Here is a 27,126-nt window from a genome sequence, read left to right on the forward strand (position 1 = left end):
GACTATATATTATCAGGACAGGATCAGCCAGTGCTGCTTCTTTATAATATCTATCTATCACTGACCGTTTATTATCAGGACAGGACCAGACAGTCCTGCTTCTATAAAATATCCATCTATAACTAATTGTATATTATGCGGACAGGACCAGCCAGTGCTGCTCCTATATAATATCCATTACCAAATGTACATTACCAGGACAGGGCAAGCCAGTGCTTTTTTCCATACTATACCCCGCTATCAGTGGCAAGAATATCAGGACACGGTCAGATGTTGCTGCTTTTATAAAATACCCAGTTATGGCTGATTGTAGATTATCAGGACAGGACAATATAGTGCTGGTTTTATGTAGTACTCAGCCACCACTGAGTATATATTATGAGGACAGAGTCACACAGTGCTGATTTTATAAAATATCAGCCACCACTGAGTGTAAATTATCAGGACAGGCTCACACAGTACAGATATTTGTTCAGTGTACAGATCTGGTTTTATATATTTGAATTACGGTGATTCCTCTTGACAGGCCAGGAAAGGGTGCTTATCAGAACAGGTATGGACATTCCCGGGTGGCTCAGCGGCAAGCGCAAGCAGCAGGAACAACCGCTATTTGTTCTGAACAAATAGTCTCTTGGGTGAGGCCTTGGGGGAGGTGGTGCGGCTGTGGCAGTGCCCACAGAGGGAAATTATCCGGCTATATTTACTGTCATTAGGGGAGAGGCAGCTAAATGGAGAGCAAGATGGCAAACAAGAGGGAGCGGAGCTGTACGGGCCTGAAAACCACCTGAAAATCTCATTTTTTTTACAATAAAATCACTCTGCCCATTTTCCAACAGTTTCTGCAGATTGAACAACGTAAATATCAATAAGGGAATGGCCATACAATGCAAGATTTTGACTTGCCAGCTTATTAAAATATGAAGGGTGCTCCATGGGATTTATCATCTATAAAGGTTATGATTCAGGATGGACCCATCCATTTTACATTTGTTAGTAAATACCTAGACATGAGCCATCAAAAATAATAATGGCAACCTGGTAATAAATAGTAATGTGATAAGAGGACATCATTTTCAGGGACATTATTGACCTTCTGCATGATCCCATACCGGGGAACCCCTAGTAGTTATTACCGGCACACCATTTCAGAACCACAATTGAATAGGTAATGCTTGGAAAGGCTTAAAGTAGATGAAAACCAATCACTGAAATCAATCTGACAGCCATTCTCAACCAGGATTCCATGGAACCCCAGGGTTTCTCCAAAGGCTGCTAGGGGTACTTGGAACTGTGGCTGATTGATCCCCAATGTGATGGTTCCTGCATAATTATGGGGCCAACACCACTTGGCAGAACCAACATGACTTAAAAGATGTTTATATTTGTCTATAAAGGTGTTATTCATGCCACTACTGTAAGGAGGCACTCTTTCTATTGACCCCATATAAATTGGAATTAGGTGTTACTTCAATCCTGAAAATTATTTTAAGGGTTACTCAGAGAGAAATAGGTTGAGAAAGGCTGCTTTAGCACATTTAACATGTTTATTGATTATCAAAAGTCATAATGAAGTTCCTGATTCAAGCACTTACTTTTAAAAGGGGACAACGCTCTGTATCTGTCCTTCAGTTGTTCCCCTGGTTTCTCAACTTGTGACATGCTCTTCCAGATGGCGGAATAAGTAGCTGTATTGTTGAGTATTGTGCTGGCATGTTTTGCTGTTATCACTAGTCTTGAGCAGCAACATGCAACTACCAGTAGCACCAGTGCATGTAGATAGGCTGCAGGAGATCAGGAGCTCTTAGGGGCAACAGAGGGTGAGAAAAGGTGAAAATAGCATTTTCTTAAGAAAAGACAAGGCAATTGTTTATAATATTTTTCTTACTATAGAATACTAATGTGATGTTTCTTGTTATAGGTTTCATCATCTTTCCTAAAAGACCATGCCAGTCCTTTCTTCCCACCACCAGTCCTTAACACTTATGGAGAAGGACAATTGTCGAGAAGATGATAGTCTAACCAACCTTCAGTGGCTCCAAGATTTCTCGATTCGGAGTTCAGACTTGTCATCCATTGCCACTTCTTGTCCTCCTCCTCCTCATACAAACCAGGGTCCATGCAGCCCCACAGCTGGAGATATAGCTTCCTGCCAGGCTCCTCGTAATGGGAAACAAAGAGTTACCCTGGGAAGAAACACCTGGCCATCTTTACCTACATCTATCCCCAATCCCATCCAGGAAGTGGATTACAGAACCAATCCTCATGTGAAACCGCCATATTCTTATGCTAGCCTCATCTGTATGGCCATGGAGGCAAGCCAGCAAAGAAAACTGACCCTGTCTGCCATATACAACTGGATTACTCAGAACTTCTGCTATTACAGGCATGCGGACCCCAGCTGGCAGGTAAGAGATTTGGAACAAAATCACCTTTCTGCTTTATTACCAAGCCTGGACAAATCTCTAATTTCCATGAATTGTGTTCTCAACTCCGGGTCCCAACATGGCTTGTCTGTTATATTATATATTGCAATACGTTGCAGCCAACAAATTACCCATCACAACCAAACACATTAATTTCTTGATTTAAAACATAACTGATTGTTATGGGCAATTGTTCCAGTTCTCCTCCAGTTTTTAGCTATGAACCCCTATGTTTGCAAGGCTGCCTTTCTGTATTTACACACAAAAGATCAGGCCAGTGTAGAAGGAAATGCCCCCAGGCCATAATCCCTTTTGTTCTATCGGTTGCACCTGTGCCTTTTTATCTGAATTTAGGACATGACAGGACCTGGTTTTGCCCTGGTCCCTGAGATAAGGATAATCTTTGTCCAGGAAGAGCAGTGACATGCTGTATAGTGGGAATCCTCTGGTGACTGTGACACACTGCATTATTCATGGCTATGCTCGGTGTATGGACCCTGCCAGGTGTCTGTCTATAGTCATTTGTGTGCATCCTGCCTGCTCCCAGAGACAGCTGCATAATGGGCCACTTTGTCCTGGCCAGTAAGTGACACCTGAGCTATTAAAGAGGGGGCAGGGAGCAAGGCCACAGGAGATGGGTCCTGGCTGTATATTCTACCATCATGATAGGCCTGCTACCTTGATCAGGTTGGCTACTCAGGAAGGAAATCCTCACCAAGGAAGAACTCCAGAGAAATGAGAAAGCAGATTTTAATTTTTAAGTTTGGAGCCTAAAATAAATTATCATGGTATCACCTGATTTTTCCTTTAATGGGAGATCAATTAGTAGACATTTAGGCAGCAGTCACATGCTTGTAAAAGGAAATAGTAAACCCCCAGATGCATAGCAGACACTATCCAGTTCCACATTTTACCAAGTTACCAATACATATGACACTTTATTGCTATTAATCATCTTTTAACCACAAACATTTCTTGGTTTGAAGTGGCCAAGCTATTGGCATTAAGTGGCTGCTTCCCAAAGGTTAAATGCTCATTTGGCCCATGAGAAGTTTAATTCTTTGCTCCCCTGGCAGACAGATCTCTATGTCCTCTGATCCCACTAGGTGGATGGGCCTTTGACATCTAATGTGAACCCTGATGGTGTTGATAAACTGATGGTGTTTTAGGAAGGGTACCTAACAATGTACAAATGAGAAAGTCAGCATTTACACAGCATATTCAGGGGTATCACTGGTGCAAAGGGGAAGCAGCCAGGTACAGGACAGGCAAGCTGTAGCCTGAAGGTGCCAGGTGTAAAATTGAGCCACACAGGAGCCATGCCAGGAGCTCAGCCATGTTACTAAATCACTGCAAATTGGTTGCCATGAGTATCAGTGTTTTATTAAGCAGAAGTAAGCTACATAGGTAGTTGGATGCAGAGATTGATCTCAACACCATTGTAACATTACAAGCCTGATTTATTAACACTCTCCATGATTGGAGAATATAGACTATCATGGGAAAACCTGAGTGATCCAGCAAATCTAGAATTCATCTGGTCTAGAAGTGAACACATTTGCCAGCAAACAGATTTCTTTTGGAGAGCTTTAATATATCAGGCCCCATGTCACAGTAATTTCTACTACATTGCAGTTTATTTACTAAGAGTCTAAGCTGTTCACTTAGCATAATGAATTATCACCCTGAATGGAATAATTTGTTTAGCTTAGTGAATGTGGTGGAAATCTACTTTGCTAAGAATGTCCAATCATGTGTAAGAAATAGTGTAACTGCAATGGGTCAGAAATTAAAAAACAAGGAAAATCTTTCCAAACAGACTTCAAAGTTTAAAAACTTGTAGGGGTTCCAGCTCGTTTTTAAAAACTGTTTTGGCTGTGGTTTTACCCCACTATATATTTTTTGTATTTCTGGGATTTATTTACAATTCCAAATCTTCTTCTTTGTGTTTTAGAACTCCATCCGTCACAATCTGTCCTTGAACAAATGCTTCATGAAGGTCCCTCGGGGAAAAGACGAGCCTGGAAAGGGTGGATTTTGGCAGATGGACCCTCGTTATGCTGATATGTTTGTAAATGGAGTCTTGAAGAGGAGACGGATGCCAGCTTCTCACCTAGACCCTCCCAGATGCAACAAGGTGCCACTCCACCACCCTTACCAGACAACTCGAACAAACAGCTACCAATCCCAACATTCTTCCTGCGGATACAAGCAGCCTCGGAGACAAGAAAAAGCCAATCCAGTTCTTCCAGCTCTGAGAGTCCCTGAAAGACATGGAGACAACCTCTTTCCTACTGAAGATCCTCTGAATAACAGCAACTTTGATGATCTCGATCTCCAGACTGCCCTAATATCTACATGGTGGGAAGGAGATCTGGGCTCTTCTGGGCCCAACGCCTCAGTAGTGACCAACCCTGGACTAGAACTGGGCCAGCCTGACCCTGCCATAGTGGATAGCCAGTGGTTTATGCTTCCTGAACACCACCCAACCTGGCAAGAGTTGAAGGAAGAACCCGTGGCAGACCTGTGGTACAGTGACAATGGCTATGCTGAAGACGTTTTATACGAATGCCCACCTTGGGAACGAGCAGAGACATTGCTATGACCTATTACAACTTCTAAAGTTCTTCAGTTATTACCAGAAATAAGGCTCAATAGCAGGTTAAAGTGACTAAAAAAGGATGCAAATGGACCCCAAGGCGGTGTTCAGAGATTTTTATCTTGCTGATTACAGTCCAGTCAAAGTTTTCTTTGCTGGATTTTGCATTGTAGAAATGTCCCAGTTATGGAGGACTAGTAAAGCTGGAGGATGGACACCTCTCTTTTGCCTGTTCCTGGTGCAGTGTGCCTGTAGCCATATTGGGGCCATCAAGCTCCTACAGATGTTGGGGCATCTTACTTAGGAGACATATGACCTACAACTGATGGACATGCATGGCAAAGCAGCCATGGACAATGGACTGTCACAGCCATTTAACTCCCGCTCTGTTGCGGGAATATATTTTTACATGTTGAAATAATAGATTATTTACAAATAATGTGGGTGATGAGAGTTGTTGGTAAAATGAAGTATCTATGCAGCTAATATATGAAGAATATATGAAGTTATTGTGATTTGAAGGATAGTTGGCTCCAAATGTGAAGTCTTAAAGGCCTATCTAGCCTGTTGAAAATAAAAAAAGAGAAGACTTAATCTGTCTAGTTATTTTTTTGTCCATTGGTATGAGAATGTGCAAATTCAGCTTGCATCTTGCAACTCCTTTCAATGACCATATTGCTCATTGACCATGATTGGTATTTTTTTCATGCTGTTGTTATAGATTGTAATATTTGGTGCATGCTTAGCTTCTTTTTACTATCATTTGGCAGCAGCTGAACATGTAGAGAAGCAGAGAAGGATTACAATGCAGCTGTCACCAAACATAGTGAATATCTTTGTCAGTAAAAGTTATAATTACCCAATGGAAGAACTTTCAAATTCACAGACCTCTTTATTATGAGTGCAGAATGAATTAACCTAAAGTAAGCAATCCAACTTCACATTTTTACCAATCAGACTGCAGAAAACAGAAATGTGACTTCTAATTATTAAGGCGACCCTTTTTTTACGTGGGGGAACCTCTGAAATAACTGTCAGGTCTTCGTGGGCCCCTGCTTTAATGATTATATTCCCAGCTCACTGTACATTAGCATGGTGATCAGTGGGAAGAATGTTACCCTTACAGATAGCCAAAAAAATCATTGGCGTCAACACTCACCGCACAGTATCTATAGCAAAGCAGTGTTGTCATTCTAAGTTGCTCTCCTGCATTGCACTACAAACACCTCATACACCTACAAACACACATCTTTTTATCCACATTACATAGAATGGTGTTGCTTGTAGCTGAAACAGCTTATAACATATTGGGAGACTTAAGTTCTGTTTATAGGAAGGCACAAGATTTCTGATAGGATAAACAGTTATTTTGCTGTAAAAAAAACAATGCAGCCAATAAATTTAACGCCTGGAAAGCTGCAATATATATTAAATTATTCTTGGGTTTAGATACATAGGACCAGTCCAGCAAATTTGATAAACTAGCCGTAAAAATGATGTCAAAGTTTTGGGTAAGCCCTGCTGAAACCAATTTTTGGGGAATGGGGGTCCATATTATTGGTCAGCGGGTGGGATCCCCCATATAGTGGTGGTCTGGCTGGCTACTCTTAAAGACAGCTACAAAATCATTAATGCCTAGAGGCATTGACTTGAGCTATCAAAATAGCCTCTGGAGGAACCCTAAGGGTCCTCGGAGCCCTGGGCGACAAGAGCTGGATTAGATATTTATTATCGATCATATTTACTTTTGACCTATTATTTTTGACTTACTAACTGATTTTTTGACAGAATGTTAATGGAAAATTGTTCAGGCAAAGTGTATTTTTTCATAAGTCATTACCACAGGCTAAGGTCAATTTTGAGGGGAAGCCATGAACCTAACTGCATGTTTTTGGGATGTGGGAGGAAACCCATGCAAACAAACTCTTTTCAGATGTCCTGACAGCGATCCAACCTAGGACCCCAGTGCTGAAAAGGCTGAGGTGCTGTCCACTGAGCCAACCATGCTACCCACATTGCATAAGCCTAGCAATAGATACTGGTCCGCCATTGGTTGACATATACTGTAGCCTGTACAAGAAAATAATTGTATATTCATTCTGTAAGGAAGTTTAGGAGTTGCACAGAGCAATGCTTGTGCTGGGTTCCATTCAGATTCGACAGTTTCAGCCGGGAAGTTGCAATATTTTGCTGGTGACTTGTGGGAAGTTATGGCAGTGGCCCAGCCCCATTACCAGGTTCCCAGCGTAATCCTAGAATTCTGTGTCATCTCTTCTCTCAGCAGATGACAGCTAATTATTTCCAGCAGAGGCTCAGTTACCCGTAGCATAATTAAAAGAAAGGGAGGGATCTGTGTGTAGGAGTTGGAGTATACCATGGGGGTGGCATCATATGACCCCTGTGACCCTGGCCTTAATTAAAGTATGTGGGAGACCGAGGCCGGCAGACCCTGACCAGCCACCTCTAAGGGGTCTTTAGGTTATCAGTGGTCTCTATCCGTGTCACGGCCCATTAGGTATATTTCCCTTCATGGGAACATATATATTCTGTTATTAAACTCTATACAATGACAAAGTTTGGAAACACCTGTATGTGCACGATGATATCACATACCTACAGGAATAATTAACCCTTTTTAGTTGTGTACACAACAGGTGCCATGTTATTGAAATTTTATCTTGTTTATCTGAAGACATCAATATATGCACAGTGGCCTCCATTCACCCCATGGTAGAATAAGACACAAAGCACAACTCACTGCTGCAGATTAGGTGATTGGATGGATACCTGTGCAGTTCGCCTCTGATATTGTTCTTCTCAGGACCCTCTGTATGTAGTGTACTGTATTGTGCCAATAATGGACACACACACATTAAAAAGGAAACACAGAGTTCCTCCAAGCCAGCATTGCCTTTTGATAGGTGAAACCACCTTCACAGCAAATTGTCCCTGGACATTTTTATACATTTGCATGATTGATAGAATTTTCATGAATCCAGGCTCAGGTTGGCTCCTCCATACTGGTAGGTGACAGGTAGGTCTGTATGTAGAGTTAGGTGGTACTGTCGGGTCTTTCTATACCCTGTACTCTTTTAAATCACCCAAGCTGTGAGTAAACATGAGCGGGATAAATACTCCAAGAACCCAGTGAATTATTAATCTGATCGCCTCACCTGTCAAAGGCTCTCACACAGCTGTCTGGCGCTCAATGGCGTATACGCCCCTCCATCCCCTAATCCCTATACCACAATTGAATAATGAGGAGGTTAGGACTGTGAAAGTGCACACTGTACACAAGCTGCAGCAAGGCTCTGTATTCTTCAATACATTAATGGTGCCCACGTTCTAATAAGAAACATTCTGATAAAAGGAAATAGCACAGTGATAAAAGGATGAACTCATTCTGCTGCTTCTTTTTTTACTGTCCAGTCCTGCATGGGGAAGGGACAAGACCTGAAAGAGCTGCAGCAAGGAAAGATCAGGTCTGTGCAAATGTCACAACTGGATGGCCAGAAAAAAAAATAATTTCCCTGCCCAGAGTTCAGCTTTAAGTTTTTGGTTAGCCACGTATCTATAAAAAAATCGCCTTCATAGGCCCCATCCTGGAACTGGGGCACGTGTCTGATGCATAATGATTAGCAGAACAGAAACAAAGTGCTGTATGTGCAGAGTATACGTTACGTGTTCTTACAGTAGGACGCAGGGAGTGTGGCGTGACGCCGCTTTACTTTTTTCCTGATCCCTTCCTTGTGTTACATGTGGCAGAACAAAGCTAGGTAACTTCATCTTTTACCGCTTGGCAGATCAGGTGTCTGGGAGGGGACATTAACCCTGTCACTCCAGTTCTCAGTGCTCTAGTTCTAAGAGGCAGTCAGATTCCAATGCAACCTGTAAAATCAAAACAGTGTGCTGGTGTATTGTAATAAAAATACCTAAATGTTACGCGTAACTGCAAATCAAAGTAACAAATCCATTGTTAGTCGCACCTGTAGATATGAAAAGTCAATGGGACCTGCAATGTGGCATTAGATATACTTACTTTGGCCCACCATGGCCCCACTTCTGTTCCTTCAAACAGCACAATATTTGGTAATATGCCATGGCTACTTTGATCTCGAAGGGACACTCTGCCCCTGTTGTTTTTCTATAGAACCAGGAAATGTAAGAAAACATTGCCTGTTTTTTTATTTTTACACAGGAATCACAGTGACCACATTGACCTTTAAAGGGTTACAGGATCACCACACAGATTCTAGTTGCCCATGGGAGTTGGTTTTAAATGCAACATTTCACCTGCCATGAATACTGCTCAATAGAAGCAAATAGTATTTTGCTGACCCGTGTTTCGGGTTCCATTCCATTTTGACAAAATGTCCATGGACATTAATAATGCTATTGTAGGTGCCAGATATCCTTTGTTCTGCACCAGTCTTGCGGGTTTGGAAAGTGCACCCCATTTCCCCATGTCCGAGAACTGAAACAGCACACAAGTGCCAGTTGGTATTCTAAGCGGCTTTTAGGGAAAACTAAGAAATATCCAAGGCTCCCCACCTTTTCCAGGGCTTCAACCAATAGAATGTAGGGAGTGAAGGGAGCTAGAATCCTGAGCATTTGGGGCCTCCATCTCTTATTTACCCAGGACCCCATCTTCTCCAAACCCAACTCTGGTGGCATGTGAGGTACATTTTTTTCCATACTGTCTGGTTGTGTAAATCATGGCTTTCACTTGTTACTATTTAATACAGACCATCTTGTTATTACCCAGGGTCTAAATTTTTGCTCCAAAAGACACGTTAGGGCTTATTTTCGGGGGATGTCTTATTTTTCCTATTTACAAACTACAGTACCATTTACTAGTATGATCAAAAATCCACATTTATTCAAATACAGTCAATCATGTCATCTTCTTACGGTATTTTTTCATGTACAACAATTTACTGGTACGTTAATTCATGAACAAAAATCTACTGTACAGTACATTTATTTATTCAAATACAGTTGTCATGTCATCTTCATTATAACTCTGCAAGCTCCAAATTCAATTCTGAATTTCTGGGGACTCAATTTTCTGTAGACCCAGTGGCTAAACACTCTCGTGTTTAGGAACACAGCACTTTTCCTAAGTGAGCAGCTCTTGTCCATGTAGCCTTGTGTGCATTCACAAGGCAACTGTCGGAGATTTTATCCCATGACTTCTTCATCCATGTCAAGACTTCTTGCAGTCTAGGCTTCACAAAGGTTCCATGCCGATTTCTCTCCATTCTATTTTAAATGTAGTCATTAATTTCCAAATTGTCCTTGAATGGCTTGTATTATGCAATATCAAGAGTTTAGAGATAACCAGTCATTCTTGCAAAAATCATTATTTGATCAATTCTTCTCTTTGCAAGGAAGCTCTTCATGTCTTTAGCATAGTGTGGGCTGGCTGAATCCCAGACCAGCAGACGTCTTTGGCCACCTAGCAAAACAAGTGGCAGCATTTAATCAACCCACTTCTTTAAAACGGCTTGCGTGCACCAAGCTTTTTTTGGTTTCAAGAACATAAATGCCTGAAAGACATTCAATCTTCTCTTTCTTGCCCTTGTTGATGGAAGGTGGGGCTTTATTTCCATCCAGACTAATTGCCAAAATACAGGTAGCACATGCACTTTCGTAACCAGTGGAGGGAATGTAAATTGGGGAGGCACCCCGCTGATCAATTGAAGTTTGGGATCCTTGGCCCATATACACTGCAGTTTCATCCATAGCAATCATGTTGGAAAGTTCGTATTTAGAAAAGTTGATGACATTAGCAAAGTACTTGAAGTGCAAGTGCACGTTTAATAATTTCAGCATCTTCCAGCTTGAACAGTGTTGACGATCTTCTTAGAGCCAATTCATATCGCTAAAGGAAGCCATCCAGCCAGTGTTGTGATGCATTGAATTCTTCTGGGGATATTACTAACTGTGGTGCCATTGTTAGGGCAAATGCTTGAATATCAGCCCTGTGCACCACCAAAGCATTTGCTCTCCTGTCAGCAATCCATTCACAGATCATATCTTTCAACTCAGGAAATATTGGTTGCCAACCTGATCCACACTTGCACTTCTGAGCATTTCCCTTATACATGTGTAGGCTGAGGTTATCCTACTCTGCTCACCATTTCTGGACCATTTGGAAATCCAACCTCTGCTCTTTGCAGAAAGCCATAAGATTCTTGCCCTGGGAGTCCTTGAGAATTCCCTTTTTTGTACTCAACAGAATAGCTCTTTCTTTTTGCACTTATCTTGTCTAGGGGTCAAAATATCATTTCCTGTTCATTTGTTTACATATCAGTAGGCATTTACCTTTCGTCTCCATAAGATAGTAACTAGGGCTTATTGTTGGAGTTGGGCTTATAAATAGGAGCATCCAGAAAAATCATGCTAAGGCTTATTTTTTTAAGGAAGGTTTTATTTTTGGGGAAACAGTATATTATAGGCCCATTATGTGGACAATGCTACAAGCCTGGACCAAAAGGTCCACCTAGTATTGGAGAATGATAATTTGAACCAGGCAGAGACCACAAACAGGCCCTGTAATCCTTTAGAAGCTACATGGGCTTTCTGCCATTGCTCTTCTGTTCCTTCCATTTTTGCAGCGCAGAGCTTTTCTCACTGTTGCTCCAGTCATGCGTAAACCTCTTTTATACAACCCCACAGACCTGCCTTGTGAATTTGGAGTAAGCTGGTTTGTACAACAGTGACACCATTGAGCATCCTGATCCAAGATGAGGACAGCAGAACAGGGCATGCTGGGTTGGCAGGTCAACCTGTGCCGACCAACACTGAGTTAACCAGATCCTTGCTGCAGCCCAGCATTTTATCTCAATAGGTAGAACACTGGCCGGACAAGGCTCGGCTTTTAAGAACAGGCCCAGCAACTTTTAACCCTTCCTGTTTTCTCCAAGGAATGTTCAGCATGAATGGACCTGCCCGGGGACTTGGGTGAATGACAACCCCCCTTCATCGCTCTTTTCTCTACCTCCCAGGGCATTGTGATTGGCAGGGACACAAAGTGCGTTGTCACCTGGGCCTGCCCAGACATGTCCCCTTGTGTCACTCCTCGCATTCCTGCACACCGGCTTAACCGCTTGCTGCCTGAAAATATTTTCTGCTAAAAACAATAAATGTTACCAAACCGCATCAGCAAGAAAATTGTCTGTATTTTTTTCCTCAACCTAGACAAACATTCTCTGGAAACAATCCAGCGAATGGGAAATCTGGTTCAAGTATAGTTCAGCTGCTAAAGTCCTGGCAAAGGGCCCATTCACACTTTAGCAATGTGCTATGAAACATGAATTACCTATCATTCCGTACCTTCTGCCATACTGACTGTATGAGTTAAAGTTGTCCATGCTCTATGGGTAAACTACATTACACCCCTTTATGTTAAGAGATATTTTGTACTCTTACTTCCTGTCCTAGGGTGACAACGCTACTCCTTAACAGATACAGTACAAGGAATGTCACCCTAAAACAGGAAGTGTGGTATTAGCAGGATCACCCGGTCAAAATAAGGAAAAAAGTCAGAAAACTCAAACAGCCACCACATTAAATTTGCCACAATGCAGTACATTATTTTTCTTGAGTTTTAATATGCTTGAAAGCCTAACTTAAGGAAAAACATAAACCCATGCCCTGCAAGGGTAAAATGTGTGTTTATGTCTGGGAGGAAAGGAAAGATATAAAAAGCACTCATTATCTAACCTATATCCAACATGTTCCTTCTGTGTGAGAGGTCCCCACAGCCTCTATCACAAGACACTCCAAGTGACTAAAACAGGCACAGAAATCATCTCCTGCAAAGCTTGATAAATAGATCTGCATTGTAAGTGAGGACGTCCAGGGCCCAACCACAAACCAGAGTGCTGGATAGAAGCGAAACATGCCACAGCTGCGAAAGAAAGGGTAAGGTAAGTGAAAGTGCTTCTTATGTTCCCATTACACCTAAACAAGCATTTCACCGTTGTGGTCTGGGGTAGCCCAAAATGCACAAGTAAAGTTTTTATTCCTGGAGTTTAGCTTTAAAGTGGAAGTATACTTATTGGACGATATGGTATGTACAGTATACTTGCAAATATGGTACACACACACACACCCACCTCCTATTGTGCAACTCCAGAGATGACAGGTCCATGATCTGGTCACCACTTCATCCCAGCTGCTGATTCTTCCAGATCCCGAATGGTCCTTTTCAACCAAAAGACGACCACTGATGATGTACCTCCATAGAAGCATTGTCTCCTCCATATAGCATGCTGAAAATGGAACTGGACTCTACACTGCAGGACTCATGGGCTGCCCAGTGTGCAGGAAAGGCAACAATAAACCTGCTACATGGGTGAAAAAGCTTTCTTGCTAAAGAGAAAGAAATCTTTCATTACTAAGGAGACCTGTCTCTCCTGTCAAAAAAAACCCCAAAAAACTCTTCTATCTTCTGGTGATTTTTTTGTTTTCCCTCTGCTTTAGGAAGCAATAAAAAGGAGATCACCAAAACAATTCCAGGGACCATACAAGCCCCTTGAAAACAGGACAACAATGACAAAAGTGCTACCCAATGAGAAAAACAAAGTCATAATAGTCATAATAATCACTACATTACCATGGCAAAAATAAAAACGGACAAACACAGCCAATATAAATTCTAGTATATATTTTTTTAATTATTTTACAACACATTTTCCATAAATAAACATCTGAATGGATTTCACAATGACGGATGAATTGTGTAACCGGATGAAAGTTGAGAATTAAAAACGGAAAGCTGGTGTACAGACGCCCATTCACACTTACATCTCCTACAATCTACGTGGACACATGTGTAACCAATATGGTTGTGCATACGATGTGTAATTGTATAGCAATGAATTCAGTATGATATAGAAAGTGTTTACATATCAGTGTGCCAATAAAGAACTGCACCAGGCTAATGAAAGAAAAAGTATAAAGTAAAGAAATGTATTTCTGGTCTCTATTGTGGGAAGAGGGAATGCAGGTTTTTTTATCTCCAGTTAACAGCTGACTACATTAACAAAGTCATTTTTAAACTGTGCTCCTCATATCATGTGTTGGTCCACTTAAATCCAATGTTCAGCTGTATGGGGCCCAGGGGGCCCGTGTTATTATTCAAAAATGAGGTCACCCCTAAAATTCCCAGATCTGCTATCCTCTACCTAGTAAGCTCACAACATTTGCTACAAAAGTGGCGTCCCAACTCCTGCAGATTTTTTTTTAAAAATAAATTAAATACCTGAAAAAGGAGTGGGACCTTATTATAGTCACATAACATGTGCAGGCCTTGAAACAGAATCCTTATCTCCAACATAAAGAAACTGCCTAATGGTTTACCTCACCATTGGATGATCAATAAAATCAGGATCATTCTCTGCACACATGATGAAATTTCATACAAGGCTGACAGTGGGAATGCCCTAAAAGCGTTAAAAAAAAGGACAAATATGTAGCTATAAACACAGATTAAAGATGAAAGTGTTGCATATGCTGGAATTGGTTCACAAAGTGTCGAGCAGCATACATACATGGAAAAATTAAGATATTTGGGAGGATCAGACTCCTGAAGAATTAATCAGAGAGAAACAATGAGGTCTCAATGTCTTATGCAAAGAGATTATATAAGGAAAAATTTAGGGAAACCCTTAGAAAACTTCTTTTGTCTGGGGCCATTCTTTAATCTATACCAAGTAGCACCTGGCTAATGTCAACATAACCCGGGAGGAAACAAACATATACATGACAAGATCATACTCCTATCATCTTCACTACCAAAGATCTCAGAATTGTATATTTAAACTGCATGTAGAAAACTAAAAAAAACAATAATTGAAATGTATGTCGAAAGGAAAGAAAAAAACATTTTCTGACATCAGCCACCAAAAAAGTTAAGGACAATGAAAGCCACTTGATGTTTGTGCATTCAATTGTTTTGTATACATACAAGAGACACGCTGGGTGAAGATCTACAATTGCATACATAGTGCACATATCCACACATACATACTGAAAGGTGCACACTGCATCCTAAATTTAACAGTGAGGGGGCAAATCTCAAAAGGATATTGAATGTGTCTGCATGAGTGTACTTCACATGCAGTGAAAGAAAACCAGGCTTATTAAAAGAAAAGAGAATTGTGTCTGCAAGTAGCAGATGCCTCTCTCTAGCTTCTGTGTTCTGCATCACCGACCTGCAGTAAATATGCAGCAGGGTGAGTCGGCATCTATTTGAAGCCCCTGGTTTCATCATTGGGCCAGTGTGACACCAAGGGAATCTAGAAGACAGCATTGGCGGATGATTTTTCTGGTTCTCTTTCAAGCAAACCTGGCACATTCAAAACATTGAAGTCAGTCTTTGTAGAAAGAGGCTATTCGGATAAAATAAAAAAAAGGTTTTCATTTTTAGATCAGAGGGTCCCAACAATTTGGAGTTTTTGATTTAAAATTTGAAACCTGAGGAACACTACTGTTCATAATTAATAACGGATCAATAAGAACCAATAAGGGTGTGCCAGTTTACTGGCCCAAAAAAACAATCAAAGTTACGTTATGCTTTATCAGGGTATCAAAAAATAAATTCTGATTGGTTACCGCGAGTGACTGAAATTTGTTCTGACATATAATTTTTAAAAATAAAAATTGATACACGTCTAAAGAGGAGAAGGTACCATAAGGAGCCAGGGTATTCTCCCACAGAGATCTTGTGAAGCTACTGATGTTCTGACACTTACAGTGCATATTTTTCTTCTCCATCTGCCACATGGAAATGCTTCAGTCCTTTGGAAGGTCACCTAGTCGTTAAAAATATTGCATAAAGTGATTCAGAGGCCATGCCCAAGATTGTATTCTTAAAGCCAGGTCATGGCACCCTGGCAGTTTTCTTGTTGGACCATGTTCATGTAGCATTGTTGTGTACAAGGTCAGCAATCCATTTTCTCCTTAGCCAATCATCTGTATGTCTCAAGAGGTTTAAGAGGCAGTAATGACAAAATGAAACAGGGAAGTAAATGAACAAAATTACACAGGAAATACATGGATTATACTGTAAGACAATGCCACTAGCAAACCTTTTCCTAAGCTCAATGGGGGAATTAGCCTTTTCATATGATAATTATACCTGCCTTTAAATACAAACCCAATCTTGTCAAACACAGGCTTCTTGGCCCTTTAAATCATATAAAATGAAATGAATATGGAAAAGAAACTCAGAGCCACATACACGCCACCATTGCTGATTAGATATTTCAATGTACCCAGTAAAGTATTGGCTCTAGTCTGCCATGCCAGAAGTATATTGGTCAGACTCTACTCGCAGCTAGCACATTGGGAAGACGAATAAGTGCGAGTCTGTCCTCTACATAGCAGAGGCCTTATAAACTGCTGCATAGTGCTGTGCGCCCGAGAAGAACACTCTAAAAAGCAGGCAAGTGGATATTCCTGCAGCAGATGCTTTCTGACCTTTGCTGAGACATGAAGATGATTTCAATAGCAGAAAAAAAGGAAAAAGGTGATTTAAAAAAAAAACATGCAGCTCCAGGCTACAAAATTTTAAACACTTAGGCTGCTCTCCTGTGTCACTGGACAATGGGATTCTCTAATAAAGGATGTATGAAAGGACTGGGGTAAAGCAGCAGCCAGAAATCACAAAAATGGAAAGGAAGATCCCATAAGTTCTTTTTTTGTGCATGGGTGCAAAGCAGATCCCAGAATGCCGGGAGAGGTGATATAGATCACAGACCCTGTATCCTAAATGTTAAAAGTGTTGCTGTTCTGTGTATTGGAAGTCATGTGGCACCTCTACGATGACAAGCATCCTATCGTAGAGATGGGCAGAGCAGGCTGTGTTGTTAACACTGGGAGGTGCGTCTTCAAGGATCTAGGGGACAAAGACAAGAAACAAGACAATTAGGCAAATAAGAAATTCATGTTCACAATTCATAAGAAATGTGATAAAGCTGGACACAGACAAGCAAAAGCCAATGGTCAGGGAGATACCTCCCCATTACTCTCTTCAGATTTTTTATTAAACTGGGTGGAAAGAAGCTGTAGGCAGGTGGTGGCACCTGTTATGTGTCACAACTTTTCAGTAACAACCCAAAAACAGATGGGTGGATACTGAAAAATGCCGGGTGGTGCACACTGCTCCCGCGTTGTCAAGTGTTGACATTGAGGAATGCAGTTTTTTGGGCCTTTCAAAATTAAAAAAAAATGAATCACCATTAAGCTAGAGAAGATTCCTATGCTGGAAAGAGTGCCTTGAATCCTTAAAAAGCACTCTTCAATGAATTTTTCCATTCTTTCTACTGTGGAACTCCAGACAAACATTTTATTCTTTAAAGAGCATAAAATGGTCAGCCTGTGTCAATGGTTGTCTGTGTTCCCACTGCAATGAGGTCACATTACTACTTGTCCAGCTTACTGCAGAAGGAGTAAGAGGTTGACAAATAGCCTAAGGTTGACAGGTCTAACTGTTGTTTTTCTCCCCAGAGCAATTCTAAAGTGAATATAAAGTCATTTTAAAGCCAGCCACTAAACATTTGACTAGATGAATCTTTTGTGGGTAGTGATAAAAATGTGGCTTGTGACACTTGCTTGCCAACAAAATTTTTAAAGGTTCAAAAAGACTGACAGCTTACACAAAAGTGTAAACATGAAATCTAAGCGCTTGCAACATCACCCCATAACTGCACTCCAATATACCTACTGTTGATAATTCAACTTCAGCTATGGGTGTAATCACTATGCAGGCCACGTGTCCTCTTACAGTAATGCAAACTTTTAAAGCTGCACAATGCAATATCACAGTTCTTTAGAAAACCTGGGGAAAGGGTAAGGAGAAAGAGCATTCCACAGTGTTCTCCCCAGCTCCTTTATCTGGCACTTTTCCGTAACCACCTGGCTTTTTTTTGGGTGGTTATTGAAAAGTTGGGTTACAATACATGGGGCACTGGATAGCTGGGTGTCCTCTTTATCTGAGGTACAGCAGAAGCAAGGTGGGCAGTACTACAAGTCTTATTGCTGTCTGTATGGCATGTTGATTTCCTTGAGATCAAAGTTCAGCATGTGTATGTCAGGCTTAAGTAAGCACTTGCTGCTAGTGCTATTTAGGGTTAAAGAGATGGGCTGGCAACCTTATACCTTCATTTCCCTTGTGGCCCAAGCCTAAAGCATCTCACCTTCGTAAAATAATATTGAATTACTGTGACAGAACAGTAGTTCTCCTCAGTTATTAGTAGATAACATTACCTGTTGTCACATGGTGCGACTGTACTCGATGCCACTCTTGGCAGAAATGCCAGACCAGGGTATCAAATTCCTCAACAAGGTATGAGCCTGACGGTAGATCCTCTGGGGAAGAGAACAAGGGCTGAGACCGGCCAGCGCAGAGCCTAGATGCTGAATATAGTCCGTGAACAGTGGTCAAGGAAAAGAAATGCAAGCATAATAGGTCTAAGAGGCGGTAGGCATATCTGTATTTCAATGTAGCTTAAGCCTAGTATACATGAGCTGCTCCACTAACCAATCAGATCAATATTCTAATCCGTAATTGAGTCCCAAAACACTGCACACACGTACGTACGTACGTACGTAAGATTCTGACCATCTTTTTTTTCCCAGAATCAACTTTTAATACAAGTCAATTGTATTGAAAACCCAATCATAAACTGAAATTAATATAGAAGTTGGTCTCCTATTACATTTAGTTGTAATGAAGAATGAATGGGATGCATATAAGCAGGATACTAATGTAAGTTAGCGCTCTAGCAAAACCACATGGTTTTGAACCAAGCTTGGGAGAAATGTGATCAGCAAGTAAAGCAACCCTTTGGTGTTCAAGAAGAACTGAGAAGTTTTTTTTACAAGTAAACCCTCAAACATAAAATATGGGGAATAATATTTTTAACATGCTGATAGAGGAGAATAGAGAAGAGTGAAGAGAGGGATAAACTTGGTAGTCTACTATTGCTGGCTGTTAGTGGGTTTATCCACCTAGCTCTATAGCAGGGTTGTGCAAATCTAACAGCTGCATAGACAAATGTGAATCCCTTGGCAGCTAACATAACCCCTATATATTTATTTCATCAATGTAGTTACTTGAATCCCTAAGGATTTAGATTTACCTGCTGAAGTGAACTGAAATGAAATGAGCAATTGAGTGATTTTTTGCCACCATAGAAACACAGCTGAAATATAGATATTTAGGTGCAACATATTTGCACCGGCATATGAAAGTGAGGAATTATGACGTTTTTCAGCAACTATCACTAAAGGATATATTACTGTCCAGGGCGGGTGACCACCATTAAGGTATAAGACATAGGTGTAGGCATCCTGAAGCACCCCGCGGATGGAGTAGTAATAGGGCAGATAGTGGTGCTGATGGAAGTGGCGGTTCTCATAGAAGTGGATGGCACTGCTGTTGGTAGTCAGGACATGCAGGTACAGAGCTTTACACAGATCCTGGGCAGTGCTGGAGATGTGACTCTTCAAGCTATCCAACAACAAGGAACCTGACAGAAGTAATGTAAAAGTTACAACATTAAGAGAAGCTATTGTTATGCAATGTTCCCGACAGGTCTAATCCAAAAAGGAGTAACACATGGAGGTTAATCAGACAACAATGAATCACTGCCCCACCATACAAAAGGAAGAATTCAAAATGTTTTTATTTTTTTTGCCCAGAAGAATCCCACACAAACTAGAGGGGAATATACAAACTCCATGCAAATAGTTTTATAGCTCCATTTTAACAACAGGGCATTCTTAACAAATCTTTTTTTTTGTCAATATAGGGCCATGCTGCATCATCTTAGCTAATGAGTCTAGCATAACCTTTTAGACTTGGACAGGAAAGGCATTCTAGGCTCTTATCTTAGGCTACACTGACAGCAATAGGAAAATTCTGATCCTCACCAATCCCTTGTTTCCTGAACTCCTTCACCACACCCAGGCTAAGAATATACGCCACTTGTGTGTCGCTCGAGAAACTGGATGCCAAGATATCCCCATCCTTTAAAAGAAAAAAAAAAACAAATTAAGAACAGTCACACAACATCCTTCCCCACACGCAGAGGCAGCGTCACATGCAATGTCTTGCCTCTTTGTGCACTTTGGTCCTGTTCTTTATTTCTGCCACAATCATGCCCACTATTTGCCCATGATACGTGGCTGCCAAGGAGAAGAATTTCTTGTTGGAGGTGATGTCTCTGTACCAGGAGTCTGGATACCTAAGAGGACAAAAAGGAAAGAATTAAAAATGTTAATCCAATAACATGGAACAGTCCAGTTTCTGAGATTATGCACTTACTCGATGGGAAACCAATCGGCACATAGTTCCTTTACTGTGTCTATGTCATCGTGACAAAGAAAACGCAGAACAGTGTCAGCGACAGCAGTGGGGCGCTCCTCTTCGCTCATTCACACCTGAAAGAGATTTAATAAACAATTATAGCAGAACAGGAAAAATAGTTTTGTTTACAGGAAATTCCATTTAGAAATCAGAAGCATGGGGGCTTGACACTATGGGACACAATCATTTCAGTACAGAGTTTATGAGTTCAATTTCCAGCATGAACATGATCATAATTCATTTTCACAAAGAGCGTTTTTTTTCCTGCAGTCAAAAATATGCTAGTACAGTGTTCAACCTAGAAATTTTTTTAAGCGGAGTGGTAAGAAATTGTAGGCGGACGGCGGCCCCTGTATTTTGACCTAATACTTTAGTAACCACCCAAAAACACACTAGTAGGTGTACTGTAGTGTGTTCTTTGACTTTACCATTACAAAGGACATTAACTTGTAATGTGATTTATTATCATAGACTGATTGTGATTCAGAAAAAGTGCTGCATTAAAAAAGAAATCCAGACATTCCTATATTCTTGGATAGAGTGAAGAAAGGTTTTGGCAGCACTTATTGCTATATGTGTTCCCAGTCTGCTGACCACATAGGAAGTAAGTGACTAATTTCTACAATGGCAGACACCTAGCAAAGAAAACATGAGGTCCTAAGCCTGGGCATTACGGAAGAAGTAATTCTTCAAGCTCTCCAGTGAAAAGGAACCTGACAACAGAAGTACTAGTTATAGACATGTAAATACCATGCAGTGCTCTATATAAGTGTAATCCAAATACAGAGAAAATAAACACAGTCAGCTTACATATCCTTTACCTCCAGCATATTTCCCACCAATTTTGCTTAGAATTGCCTTTTATTATATTTTGGTCCCGGGTGCTGATTATCAAGTGTACATGACTTCAATACATCTATATTCCCAATGTGATGGATAGTCTGTCCCAGATATAATAGGAATACGATTAGAGTCACTGCCAAAAGATATGCCAATGAGCAGCCACTGAAACTGGCAATTCTGTAGCTTCCAATACTGCAAAAAGTCAACTGCCTAAAAATGGAGCTAAAAATGTGTAATTTATGTAACAAAGACTCTTCCTTGATTGCAATTTACCTATCAGAAAAAAATAAAAACACAAAAAGGAGAGGATCTGTAGCTGCCACAAAAGTTGTTACAATATTACCAGTACATTAGACTTTTTTTGCTGCTTGCAATTTACAGCACTTAGGAACATCTATCCGAACAAATGGAAATTTTTCCTGCTGTGCACCAAGGCCGAGAGATGTATTCTAGCTCAAAACATTTTAAAATGCTGCATAGAGACACTGGACCGATTTATTAAAGCTTTTTAAGACTGGCAAAAATAGAGTGGAACTAATCTAGGTTTAAAAACATTTTCCAAATAAAAGGAAATTATTTTATAAAATCAATTCCAGGTTTGTGGCATGACCCAGGTTCACCCATGATCGTCTATCCTCTCCAATTTTGGAGAGCTTTAATAAATCAGGCTCACTGGATCCTTTACACCTCAGGGTCTGAAATCAGAGCTGTCTGTCTTTTTCCAATGTTTGCCAATAGGATTCAAGCCTGCATTGTAAAATATGAAATCAGGATAATGAAAAGGAAAGAGTAAAGAACAGACTTTTACTAACAAATCCCATCAGCTGTCTCTATGATCCAACTGATTTAATATAAACTTCAAGAATCCTCCAAACCAGTGGCCCCAAATTTTTTTTTGTATAGAGGAGGACAGAGGCTTTCTTCCCCAGACCAGTTTCTTGCAGGAAAAATTTTCCACAAAACTAACCCAAATCTCCCACTGCCCATGCCTGATAGAAACTTATCTGTGGGGGAGCGCAAGTACCAATCCTTGTTGGCTGTAGTTTTACTCAGCCAATCACACAAGCCAGCTTATGAAATTGGCTAAATTAAATAATAGGAAAGAGGACACAGACCCTTCCTGCCACAGCAAAGACTGCAGCCCGGTTCAGCACAGCCCACGGTCTGGTCGTTGGGAAGCCCTACTCTAATTTATGTACACAGTTTTACCTACAAAAAAGATTGATATAATTATAGTCTATTTAGCCCTGGAATATACACAGCCCTATCAGGCAGCAAAGCCAGGTAGGTTGACCCGACTTACCCCTACTGCAGTAATACAATACAGCCTGGTCAGCTCCTTGCATCAAGCCTGGAGTTGAAGTTTATAAAGCGGTGGTCACTGGATGTTAGTGAGTGTGCTGCACCCTCAGACTGTATGCCAGTGAATGATCCAACATACAGCCATGTTCATGATTCCAGATTACTTACAACAACAAGAAAAACATAAATGGCAAATAAAATACCATTAAAGGTCTCACCTCGTTTCCAGAGCTGACCAGTCTCACGTCGGCTTGTCCCGACTGAGCCCTGAGCTCCCAAAATCTTTACAGAAAGTCCATGAGCTGGAGGGAAAAAACAGAGGCAAGAATAAAGAAATGACCTAACCCAGAGCTTGTTCAAACTATTGTGTTGTGTTAATGCATGCAAGCAATGCACAGAACATGGGTTTGGTTATCATTCATTGTGACACCCCTAATGCACATTAGGAACCAAATCTTCTGGAAGACTCCTGTGGAACACAAGGCAAAAACCTGATGTTCTTGCAATGGACCAGAACTGCCTACTCTGCATTCCATAGAAATCTAGGTGGAAGAATGTTGTACTCCCCCTAATGATGTGGAAGACAGGGGTAAGGTAAGTACAATTCTATTTTTTTCTTTTCGGTGCTTTCTTTCACCTGGAGATTTGTAGAGGGATCCTTTTAAGTATAATTGGCCATTTTACTGGAAGATCCGCTATAATATATTAGGACCATTCAATGTAAATTTCCCAGGCACAGACTCCCAATTCTCCTGCTCACCATATTGGTATATCCCTTTAATAAAGCTGCAGCTACACTGGGACAATGTGTGGCGTTCCCTGATAAATCAAACCACTCTCAAGGCAAGACACAGGATCGGGCTGGTAAAGCTGCACACCTTACAATGCAGGTGTAATATTACATGCTGGAGCTGTCTGGCCCCGGGATCACATTGCTCCCTATGGTTTATGTGTCCCTTCTCATATGTCCTATTATCAGCCACCCAATACACAACAAGCTCAATCTATGGCCAGTGGTGGCACGCAGGGGTGGGTATAAGGGAATTCAAAGTGTGCCACTGCAGCAGGGCTCAGGAGCCTTCTCAGCAAAAAGAGGCTTCAAGTCATTTCAGCAGGAATGCCTCCAGCCATTTCAGCAGGAATGCCTCAAGTCAGGCCGTTGGCTATGTCCGCCACTGCTGGCATGGTATGGCATTGGAGCCAGTTGTCCCCAAGTACCAAGGACAGTCCTATAATCTGCAGAGCTGTCCCTGGGACTATCTATTTATCAGGGAATACCCGTATGTCCCATTTTTCCTAAAAGTCCCAAACATTTTTTTCTATATTAAGGATTTAAGGAAATCCTCACCTAGGAAGCATTGAGACCACCATTACTGAGCCTGCTGATCCCCTGGCCTTAGTACTGCCAGGCAGGTATTTAGATTTTTGGGGTCATTGATACAGAAAGTATTGAAACCAAATAACACAAGTAGGTCAGGCAATCAGCATTTTCAGAGTGGGGTGAGCAGATAAAGCAAATATGTCCATTATGGCACATTGCTGAGCAAGGTATTACTGCAGTTGTGGCTCATGCATATTTCTGGCTTTGTATTTGTGCCCTGCATCAAAAATGTGGAGTGTTCCGGGGACACTTAATATGGCATCCCAAAGCACATGTACAATGGTCACCAACTTACCTGCTCTGCTGAAAATACTACAGTGGGGTCAGCCCATTCATTCATGTGATGGGGTCTTTAAATCGTGTGGCGGGCTTTAATAAAGCATGTTGGGTTACCCCTGTTCTGTACACAGGGGAAGGGGCGTCTATATGTTTTCTGGGCTCCTCAGGATTGGAAATGTATTCGGTGATCCCTAGTTCATATCATGGGCACCCCAAAGGTGAAGCAGCTTTTGTGCGAGATGCACCATACCCAAGCAGCAAATGCGACACCACTATTGCAATCAGCATCTGCACATGCAATGCAGCTGTGCTGGGGGCTTTCAGGAATGGTGGTCTTTATCAAAGCATGTTTGGCCACCCATGGTGGGGGAGCTTTGTGTTGTCCATACACGGGGGTCTTTGTCATTGCTGGGCTCTTACACATTGGAGATGTATAGCCAATCCCCAGTTGACATCACGGCCGCCTCCATACGCAATTCAGGTTTTAGGCATGCAACAACAAACACAGATGTGCTGGAATAAATAAAACGTATTTACCAGGGACCTATTCAGCACTATGGCCGGGTTTACATCATCACAAACATACAGTTTTAAGAGAACCTGTGAGCACAGATATGGGCAACACCACCGACAATCAAGCTTTTAGAGGTACAAGACGTGCTGTGTTCATCCTAATCCTGACTGCGCTGTCTAGTGATGAGAGGCCTGCCCCTTTAAATTATCAATGGCAGCCCCCATACATCCACTCTCACAGGTCCCCTTTAAATAATCATTCATTTTGCCATACAATGGAATTTAGTGCAATAATCAATGTTTAGTTATATCAGTTCTCATTTAGCCATTTTCTTGTTAGCAATGGTAACCTTCGAGCAGTAGTGGCCCCATGCATTGTACAATATAGGGCCCCAGGGTCCCCTTGCAGCTCAGTGCTCCCCAGCCTATAGGAGGAATCCGCCCCACTTACCTCTATATCGGTGCTGGGCTCAGCCTCCCCCCCGGGACTTCCGCTTTGCAGGCGGCTCCGCTCTCCCCGTTGTTTTGCTGTCACCGAAACAGGAACTGGTGCGCTGGGCTATTTCCTTGTAGCGGGAACGCGCGTCCTGGATAGCGAGCGCGACCCCGAGCCAGGCTCCATAGCAACAGTAGCAGCGAGCGAGAAAGCATTGTGCGCATGCGTGGTCAGTGGCAAGCCTAGGGCGGACTGGGTGTGATGAAGTTATTCATGGTGGTTCATAAAAAATACAATAAACTAAAAATACCACTATAAACCACTCAAATGAACCTGTTCTTATAATAAAACATGATAACAAGTCACTACTTTCCCTCCCCACCTATTGTGTGCTACTTCCCCAACCTCTTAGATTGTCAGCTCTTCAGGGCAGGGTCCTCTCCTCTTCCTATGTCACGGTCTGTCAACCTCTATTGAATGTACAGCACTGCGTAATATGTTGGCGCTTTATAAATTCTGTTTAAGAATAGGAAAAATAATAACAAGCAGAATAGCAGGCATTGTAATGTGCATGCAGAAACATTTGCCTGGCTGAATGGCATTTGAAGCCAAAACACGTGCGAATTCGGACTTTTTTTTAAATAGACCCTTGGCATGGGAAAGTTATGAATCCTGCCTGTTATTAGCTCCTGACAATGATTGCAGCTTGGCTGTCAGGCTGATCCCGCGGCTTCAATCATTTAAACCACTGACCTGGTATAAATATATATCTGTGAAAAACAAAAATGATCCAGATCTGCGATTAAAAAAGTAATAAAGCCAAAGGATAAGCATGGCAGCTATGACAACATACAGGATCCTGTTTAAGCAAGCCCTGGATAGTACAATGCAATGTAGGTACCTCCTAAAGTGTTTGCATTGCATTGAGAGGAAGGGGAATCTTTAAACCAGCAGGCCCATCGATGAAAAACAAATTAGGGTATGCCAGGGTCTGTTCATGAAATCTTCCCTTAGTTGTACTGCAAACCCACCTGAAGAATTGTTACAGCCTACATACTTCTGGGTATGTTAGATGCCCACGTCCCCTGCCATGCTCTGTGGTTCCTCTGACCAGTCCCTGTGTCTCTACTGTGTCCTATAGTAATGAAGGGGCCCCTGTGAGGAATTACAGACCGTGGTGGGAGACACAGGCACCCCACTCACCCTGAAGTGAGTCGGATGTGAAGATTCCTCAAGAAGGGCCAGACCAGGGTATTATAAACTCCCTTCGTATTCAAGTTTCTAAGTTTGGATTTTGTTTTTCTGCACAGGTGAACTTTTTACAGACTCCTCTTACGTCAAATCTATCCTATAAAATTAAGGGCCCAATATTACTTTAGTACTACTTTTACCCATACTGCTTTAGGATCAGGATACATCATACTGAGCATTCATTTTCAATGTGCCAATATAACATAGCCCATATCCTTCATTTTTAGTCCAACACACTAGATTTGTTATTGTTGAGGTGTCCTGAGGTGCACTTGCAGTTTAAAATAAAAAGAAAATGAATAAAAAGAAAAAAAAGGAGTTCTGCCTAATTTTTCACCTTGCTCCCTAACTCCTAGCCTGCCATGGAAAGTCTAGTGGACAGCTGTCATGTCCCTTTGACCCTAGGGGGCAGACAATTACCCCTAAATGATTGGGAGTGCATAATAGGTTGGCGCTTAATAAATCCTGTTTAATATTAAAATAATAATTATATTTTAATCCCCTAAAATCTAAACCAAGCCCAATAGTATAACTTAGGCTATTTACTCACGCCAAAGGATTCTTGTGCGATACGAATGATCATGCTTGTCTCAGGTGAGAATATGGCATGTACATTGGTCGCCCTACATTGTTTATTGATCCATATACTTGTCAAGACTTGTTCATTCATCTATCACTTATTGTAATTCAAAATTGCACGTGTGAAAGCAGCCCTAA

The 27,126-nt window shown here is 41.4% G+C and overlaps 2 protein-coding genes across 2 annotated transcripts; one reads left to right on the top strand and one right to left on the bottom strand.

The window, feature by feature from the left end:
* The first annotated feature begins 1,918 nt into the window (after positions 1-1,918).
* Positions 1,919-5,616, top strand: LOC140334506 (forkhead box protein J1.2-like). Its single transcript, XM_072416779.1, has 2 exons — positions 1,919-2,405; positions 4,378-5,616. The coding sequence occupies exons 1-2, from the start codon at positions 1,944-1,946 to the stop codon at positions 5,026-5,028; spliced, it is 1,113 nt and encodes a 370-aa protein (XP_072272880.1). The 5' UTR covers positions 1,919-1,943; the 3' UTR covers positions 5,029-5,616.
* An 8,065-nt stretch (positions 5,617-13,681) lies between these two features.
* On the bottom strand, positions 13,682-25,312 carry NAA60 (N-alpha-acetyltransferase 60, NatF catalytic subunit). Its single transcript, XM_072417671.1, has 8 exons — positions 25,174-25,312; positions 22,768-22,851; positions 20,363-20,478; positions 20,153-20,282; positions 19,969-20,065; positions 19,331-19,565; positions 18,301-18,463; positions 13,682-16,930 (listed from the first exon to the last, which is right to left on the bottom strand). Exons 3-7 carry the CDS (start codon positions 20,470-20,472, stop codon positions 18,307-18,309), a joined length of 729 nt encoding a protein of 242 aa, XP_072273772.1. The 5' UTR covers positions 20,473-20,478; positions 22,768-22,851; positions 25,174-25,312; the 3' UTR covers positions 13,682-16,930; positions 18,301-18,306.
* Between the last annotated feature and the right edge of the window lie 1,814 nt (positions 25,313-27,126).

The sequence above is a fragment of the Pyxicephalus adspersus genome, chromosome 7 (assembly GCF_032062135.1).
Source record: "Pyxicephalus adspersus chromosome 7, UCB_Pads_2.0, whole genome shotgun sequence".
In the NCBI taxonomy this organism is placed as follows: Eukaryota; Metazoa; Chordata; class Amphibia; order Anura; family Pyxicephalidae; genus Pyxicephalus; species Pyxicephalus adspersus.

Coding starts and splice junctions, on each gene's coding strand:
- NAA60 (XM_072417671.1), bottom strand. CDS start 20,472: ATGAGCGAAGAGGAGCGCCCCACTGCTGTCGCTGACACTGTTCTGCGT. Junction 20,066..20,152: donor GGACCAAAGTGCACAAAGAG/GCAAGACATTGC, acceptor TTTCTTTTAAAG/GATGGGGATATCTTGGCATC. Junction 19,566..19,968: donor GTTCAGGAAACAAGGGATTG/GTGAGGATCAGA, acceptor TACTTCTGTCAG/GTTCCTTGTTGTTGGATAGC.
- LOC140334506 (XM_072416779.1), top strand. CDS start 1,944: ATGCCAGTCCTTTCTTCCCACCACCAGTCCTTAACACTTATGGAGAAG. Junction 2,406..4,377: donor ATGCGGACCCCAGCTGGCAG/GTAAGAGATTTG, acceptor TTTGTGTTTTAG/AACTCCATCCGTCACAATCT.